The sequence below is a fragment of the Gavialis gangeticus genome, unplaced genomic scaffold (genome assembly GCF_001723915.1).
Source record: "Gavialis gangeticus isolate Ggan-Ray unplaced genomic scaffold, GavGan_comp1, whole genome shotgun sequence".
NCBI lineage: Eukaryota > Metazoa > Chordata > Crocodylia > Gavialidae > Gavialis > Gavialis gangeticus.
In genome coordinates this window covers 247552091-247559092 of record NW_017729032.1, presented here as the reverse complement: position 1 = coordinate 247559092, position 7002 = coordinate 247552091, and the positions used below count along the sequence as shown (strand labels likewise).

The following is a 7002-nucleotide window of genomic DNA, read 5'->3' as shown; positions in this document are numbered from 1 at the left end:
CCTCTGTGAGCTGACCCAAGAATTCCTGGTCAAGCTCTTCTCCCTGGTTGGGAAGGTGCACTCTTTGGGATCTGGGGTTGGGAAAGCTGGAGAGGATGTTTCATGGAAGGGCTGGCATGCTCTAGCAAGCTGTGTGGGGGGATCTGGGTCTCTGAGCATTTTGGGGCCATGATGGTCAGCTCATAGGGAACTTCAGGGGGAAGAAGAGCCCTTTAACAGAAAATACACTACATATTGGTTTTGTTCTTCAGTGGAAAGAGCCAGTTACATGCAGCTATCATTTCTTCTCTCTCTCTTTGGTGACAGATGCTAACCTGCAGGTGCATGCGAGAGACTCAGCAGTTGTGCTACAAGAGGGCTGGGAGAAAGACGTCCACCTAGACTGCAATTTCACTTCCAAGCTGAACAGCAGTAGCAGCACCACCTTCTCTGTCAGGTGGTGGAGAGTGACTGGAGCAGGAAGGGAAGAACTATTCAGTATAAGCCACAGCTCTGTGTTTCAGTATGGCCCTGCCATCAACAGCAGTGTCAGGACCCGGCTGAGGTTTGAGAGGCCCGGGGAGCTGCAATATAGGCTGATGCTGCTGAAGCCTGAGGTGTCTGACAGCGGTGATTATTACTGTCATGTGGAGTTGTGGATGCTTGGTCCTAGGCGAGTCTGGTATAAAAGGAGTGAAAGGCACTCGGGAAACAACACTGTGTTGATTCTACCATCAGGTGACCATGACCAACTCTAAGCACTTTCACAACTTTCTTCCTTCAGCCTGTTCTGCTTCCAGCCCTGTAAAATGGGGCCCAAACCAGAATTTTGGGGTATCTTTACAAGTGTTCTGGGATGGATGGAGGGGGTGGGGGGGAGAGCTTTAATTAGAGCAGTTCCGAGTGCTGCTCTAATTAAAGCATCCACAGCATCACATGTATCAGTGTCCCATGCTTCAAAATGGTGGCAGGGGTGCTTTAACTAAAGCTTGTTTTAACTAAAGCTCATTGAACACCCCAGCTGCCATTTTGAAGCATAGGGATGCTGAATACCTATGACACAGAGACCACTGGAGCATGCTAATTAGCATGATCAGAGCAGACGCCCAGCCTGTATATAGATGCCCTTGGATCTTAACATTCTTGACTTGAGTAGGAGGAGGAATCCTAACTCAGCATCACAAACTGTCCCCTACCTTCTCACCGAAGCTTGGCCTTGAACCTTGAATGAAGGGGCCTTCAGGGCCTGGTCATTTGAAGTGCTGGGTGCTCTGACCCTATTCCAGTAAAGTGTTTGAGCATGCCACAAACCACATTGACTTCAAGGAGATTACTCTGGTGCTGAAGTGTTTTACTGGACTGGGTGCTTGCAGGGTCAAGGCCTCAATCCTGATCTGGCTCTGCAGCATGATCCAGTGTATACCTCAAGCTCAGCTTCTAGGAAAATTCTGAAGGTCTGGGGGGATCCCCTAGGTTTGAATAAGCTTTCTGGTCTTCATCTGAACCTCCTGAGACTGGGAACAGATGTTCTTGGTCAGGTTTCCTTTTCTCTGTGTTCCAGTGAGGCCTCTGAGAACAATGTGTCCCCCAGAGAGAACTGAAGTGTGTTTTGGGTGCACCTAAAATTCAGGACTGCAGATGGCTTCTGCAGTATTGAAATATAACTCCATGGAACCAAAGACTCCAGCCAGGCACATGCAGCACTGAGGGAGGCACCTGTGACTTCTCCTTTCCTCTGCCTCTTGTTATGTTATACTGGTATGGTATCAAAGCAGGATCTGCTTCTTCACTTAGCTGTGAGAAACCAGAAACCACTGAAGATGCCATTAGGAACATGGATAGTAACTGAGGCTAAGGAAGTGACAGGGCAAAATTTTCTGGGCTGTTACATAGGTCAGGTCATATTGGCCTTTTGTGGCCTTAAAATTTATGACTGTATATGAGGGTGAAGTTGCACCTTACACACACAAAGTACTCCAAGGGCACTTAAAACGTGAGTGTCTGCACATTATAAAGTTTTTCTTAATTCTTGCTAAGTACCCTCTGAGCACTTCAAAGTTATACTACTTCAGGTAAGAGATAATTCTGGGCTGTACTACCTAGCTTGTGTTAGAGCCAATTCAGTCTGCTCCATGGAGACAAAATGAGCAATTCACAGTCCTCCAGCATCCCAGGATGCACTGCTCCCAAGCCCAGCCCACCCCTCCATGCTGAGCAGGAACAGAGCCCACTTGTCCTGGCTCCTAGCCACACTCCTGCTCACCAGCCCTGTAATGAGAAGTCAGAGCTGTGCAGGCAAGAAATGGTATTAACCCTTAACATGTGACTGCTCACTGAACGTTCTAATTTTAACACCACTTAACATGCCACAGATTTAGTACGGTCCGTGTGTAATATGTAACTTAAGCCATAGGAATCCACTTTGCAAACATCACTGGCACTGTAAATATGGAATAGAGGGGATAAGAGTCAAATCTGCTCTTGTATTCAACTGTTTTTTTTGTGTGTGGTTTTCTTGGTTGCAGAGTCCACAGTTTCTTCCAGGATCTGTTCATCACCATCACTGCTGCATTTCATCCTAAGTTTGCCTCTGATTCTGTTCCTTATCCTGACTGCTGCTCTACTGTACCTGTATGTCAAATTCAGGCAGACTAACAAAGCACCTATCCGGTCAAAGGAAGAAAGAAGCCTGTGGGTGGAAATGGAAACTCCTGAAGATGCCATGCCGGTGTATTCTAGTCACAATAACAAATGCAGTAACAATCAGAGGGAGGAAGAGTTGAGTAAACTGAAGGAGGATGAGATGGAGTGAGAGCTCAGGGTGGTCTATGCTGTGCATCACTACATGCTATGACCCCTTCAATATGCATGTTTCCATTGCATCACCTTCCAATGGAAAAGCCAGAGAGTGGCATGGACTGGACTGGCTGGCTCAGGGAACAGAGACCTGAGTTATAGTGCTTTTTGTTTCTCTATCTGCATAGCTACCCATATATCTTTATGTTGCTATCTGTTCAGTATTCCTCTCCGGTTTGTACTGTCTAAAGGCTGGTGCTACTTGTAAGTCATGTGGGGCTGGAGCTGCCTGTGCTTCTAAAGGGCTGAGCACGTAGTATTAACAAACGCAGAAACTGAGCTATCCCAGAGCCCTACTGGCAGTATTTCTGCTGCTGTGGAGCTCATAATGGGCTGTGCTGAGTCTTTGGAAAGCAGTGTTCACAGCCAGTCAGGCATGCCCCTGGTTATGCAGCCCAAGACAGAAGTGCGAGATCCCAGTGGCTTTAACCTATATATATTGAGCACACCTAACTTCTCTGTTCACTGAATGGACACAATAGGCCCACAGAACTGTAATGCTGGGATACGCCCCTCATATGAGTGGTGATGCCTGCTCTACTGGCAGTAATCCTGCAATTCCCTGCACTGCAGCTCCTGTCAATTCTTACTGGAGTGGAATCAACAGGGCTTCATTGTTATAATAGCCCCCTTAGAACTGCATTCTTCGAACCACACAGGCCAACCAGTGCTAAAGCTGAATAAGGATTTGCAGATTCAAAGGGCTAGTGCAACTGGAGCTGAGACCCCCCTTTCTTTGAGATTGCTGGTTCTTGTCCTGATGCAGGCAGTCTATGAAAAGTCGGTGCCATTTGGCAGCTGTTCATACTGTGCATAAAGGGAGGGGGGATATTAGTCCATTTGCTGGTGGACAAGCCCATTCAGCTCCCAAACGCATTGTCATGACATGCTGTAACCTCTACTGTTGTTGCTAGTACACTGTAGTCCCAAGGAATAATACACAGTGGCAGGGGAGTGTGTTAACAGGCATGGCCCTACTGCTGCACCTGTTCTGTTGGTAGGTGGGTTTCTAGGCTTAGTGCCAGAGTAGGAGGTATGTGAGGGGTCAGTGGTGCTCCCTGTTGGCTGGATGTTGTTTGAATATTTACTGGTGTTTTCACAGCAGGCTAGTGTGATACTACCACCTGTGATTTGCATATGCAGGCCAGGGCAGGCTCCTTTGCTTGGCATCAAATGTGTGCTCGAGGCATTTCTACACATCTACTAAAACATGAGAAATTGCACCCAATATTCAGGATTTCTCTGTCTCTTCTTGCTACTGCCCCACTTCAGCTTGATTAGCTGCAGGCCTCCCCTTATGGCACTTCCTTTAGACGTGGGTTGGGAGGCTTAATTAAAGCTTCTGAAGTGCTGCAGGGGCCTTTGGTAGAAGAGCCTGGAGAAATAGTGTCGTGGTGGTTTTGAATCTCCTGGTTTTGCTGAGCTGAAACCAAACGGGTTTGGCTTTATTTTAACAGATTTAATTTTTTTCCTCCGTGAGTGAACATAAAAGAAGCTGTGATTTATCACTCCTCCCAGAGCTCCAAAGCATTCCTATTTTTAAAGAGGACATTTCACTCAGCTGAAGGGAACATGTGAGAAGGAGGGGAGGGGGACTTGTTTTCCGCTGAAGCTCTTCTTGACACGGTAATGGCAAGAGGGACAAAAAACACCTTAGTGCCTCCCTTTTCCCTGGACCCAGCTCCTGGTGTGAATTTGAGCAGAAGATAGAAGTTGAGTTGCAATCACCCCTTAAGGAACGTAGATGCCCCCGCACAACATCTCCTCCTCTAAGCTATACCCCTACCATGTCCTTTTTCTGCTCCTTTGGGAATCCCCTCTGCTAGTGGCAATTTATGGTGAGCAGATTCATGGCATTTATGGTCTTTTTCCATCTTGAAGCCATGTAAAAGGATGGCAGGGTAACATGTAACAGGGCCAAGAGAAGCTAGTCAGCTGTTAGACATTTGGTAGCTGCTGTAAAAATATAGCCATCAGGGCTGTGCCATATTATGGAAATGCTGAGTGTGTGGACTCATTTGTCATGAAGCAAAGAATCAGTGGATGGGTTTCTTCAGTGAGGCAAACCCTGTTTACCCAGCACTCTCTTAACAGGGTGTGAGGAAGAGAGCCTGGAAGTCAGAGGGAGTAAGGTGGAAATGCTGATGTGAGAAAAGAGCTAGTTCATTTCAAACAAGCACACCCAGCACTTCAGTCCGAAGTCAGTAAAATCCCCCTAAGAGCTAGCCAGCCATTAGACTAGTTCAAAAGGAGAGAGATGTGAGGGGAGTTCAGTCAGAAGTTTACAAACTGCATGATCCCTTTGTAGTTCTTCTGCAGCATCTACCTCTGTGCACACGCAGAAATGCCACAATAAAGGTTAGCTTGAGCTGATCTGCTCCCCCAGGCCACACGGTATTACTTGTGTTTGGACAGGCATTTCTGAAGGGTTACTGTGTTGAGCCCTGGAGGTCCAAATGCCTTTCCCTGCCGCACTGGGGATGGCAGCAGGCAAGGTGGAGGTGGATGGGTCGTACATTGGGCAACACTATATGCCATGTTGGCAAGCAAGTGCTGTGTGGAAAGGACTCATCTGTGACTCATCCTGCAGGTAAAAGGTCAGTCTCTCCTGCCTTGCAATCCCCAGGAAGCAGTAGAAACATCACTACCATATTACCAGACCCAGGATACACACAAGATTTGGGACCTTCAGGCATTTTAAACAGACAGACTGTGGTTCTCCTATCGCCCATCCTGTATTGTGTCCCTCTAGATCCTTCCCTTCTGCAAGGCTGGATGTGATCTGGTTCTTTTTCCTTGTGAGCCCTGACGTTTTTAAAATAGGGTTTGTTTTTCTTCCTGTGGTGAAATATTTTAGACTACAAATAAAATAATACAGACAAAGACACTGTGTGAATCTGCTTTTGGTTGTATTCCAGTTTATCGCTCTTTAGAACACCAAGAAAATGAGACTTTTTTTCTGAGACTCCAGCCTTGGGCGAGTCATGAAGCGAGAGTCTGTACTGTGGCTATTCCTACCTCCCTTCAGCTGATTTGTTTCCTTTCTCATAGAATCACGGAAAAGTAGGGCTGAAGGCATCTCCAAGTTCCCCTCTCAACCCCGCTGACCTATGGTTTAATTTCCAGTGAAGGATCAGGACTAGTGTGCCAGGCACTGCATACACATGTAGCATGTGCGTAGCTCCTGGCCCAGAGAGCTGCAATCTAGGTCCTGATGAGATGCAACAAATAGATGGAAACAGTATGGAGAGAGGGGCAGGTAATAAAGGGTGCTTATTATTGTCCTGTAAGCAGGCAGTTTTAGGTCTTCACCCCCCTAGTTGTGGTCAATCCACTCTGATTCCTTTTTTACCCCCACGCAGCCATTTTCCATGTTGGTATTGAGGCAGAGCCGACAGGATGGAGGCCTACACCTTGGGCGTAGGTTAGTCCTTGCACACCCTTCTCTCCAGGATTAATAAAACCCATGTATGTAGCAAGGAAATCTGGGTATGTGCTTTGTAATTCCTCAACGCATGTTGGTTTCTGGAAAGCTAAGGGAAAAGGGGGCAATTTTGTCTTCTACCCCTTTGATGACCTGACGGGGCTCTGACCATTCTAATCCCAGCTCTTCCACCAGCGCGCTCCTCCTTTCTCCCCCCCTTGCACCTGACTGTTCCCTTCCAGACTCTAGTTCTTCAGACAGTCTCCGAAATAGCCCTTTTTTCAGGCAGGTATTCATGTTTGCGGTGTTCGGCAGGAAATTATGTTACCAGCTGATTTCCGTGGTTTGCAGTCTGAGGTACGGATTTTGGAGATGTCAGAATAACAGGCACGTTTTGATCAGCCTCTAGTTATCTTGTGTTTTAAAAGCTTACAGTAGGGGTTGCAAATCAGCTTAGAGTAGAGAGCCACAGATTAGAGTAGAGATTGCAAATCAGCAGATGTAAAGGTCCAGATGGAGAATGTCAGGGGCATGACAGGAAGGTAGGCAGTTAGGGCTTGGCCCTAAAAAAGGGATTGGCAACCTTTGGCCCATGGAGCCTTTGGATCTGGCCCATGGAGTTGTGCCCTTGGCAGCATTCAGCATACAGGGCTCCTCCTGCCACCTGGAGCTCTGGTGGCACAGGCTGTGGCAGAAGGGGCATTCTGCCACTCCCTTGCCACACCCTGAGAGGTAGGGAGAAA

The 7002-nt window shown here is 47.4% G+C and overlaps 1 protein-coding gene across 1 annotated transcript in view; it reads left to right on the top strand.

The window, feature by feature from the left end:
- The window catches only part of LOC109302344 (immunoglobulin superfamily member 2-like), a 34813-nt gene extending 30104 nt beyond the window's left edge, over positions 1-4709 (top strand). The window contains exons 9-10 of the mRNA XM_019523904.1: positions 307-717; positions 2505-4709. Of these exons, the coding sequence (XP_019379449.1) occupies positions 307-717; positions 2505-2791 (698 nt within the window). The 3' untranslated portion in view covers positions 2792-4709. The remainder of the gene's footprint in view (positions 1-306; positions 718-2504) is intronic.
- The last annotated feature ends 2293 nt before the right edge of the window (positions 4710-7002 follow it).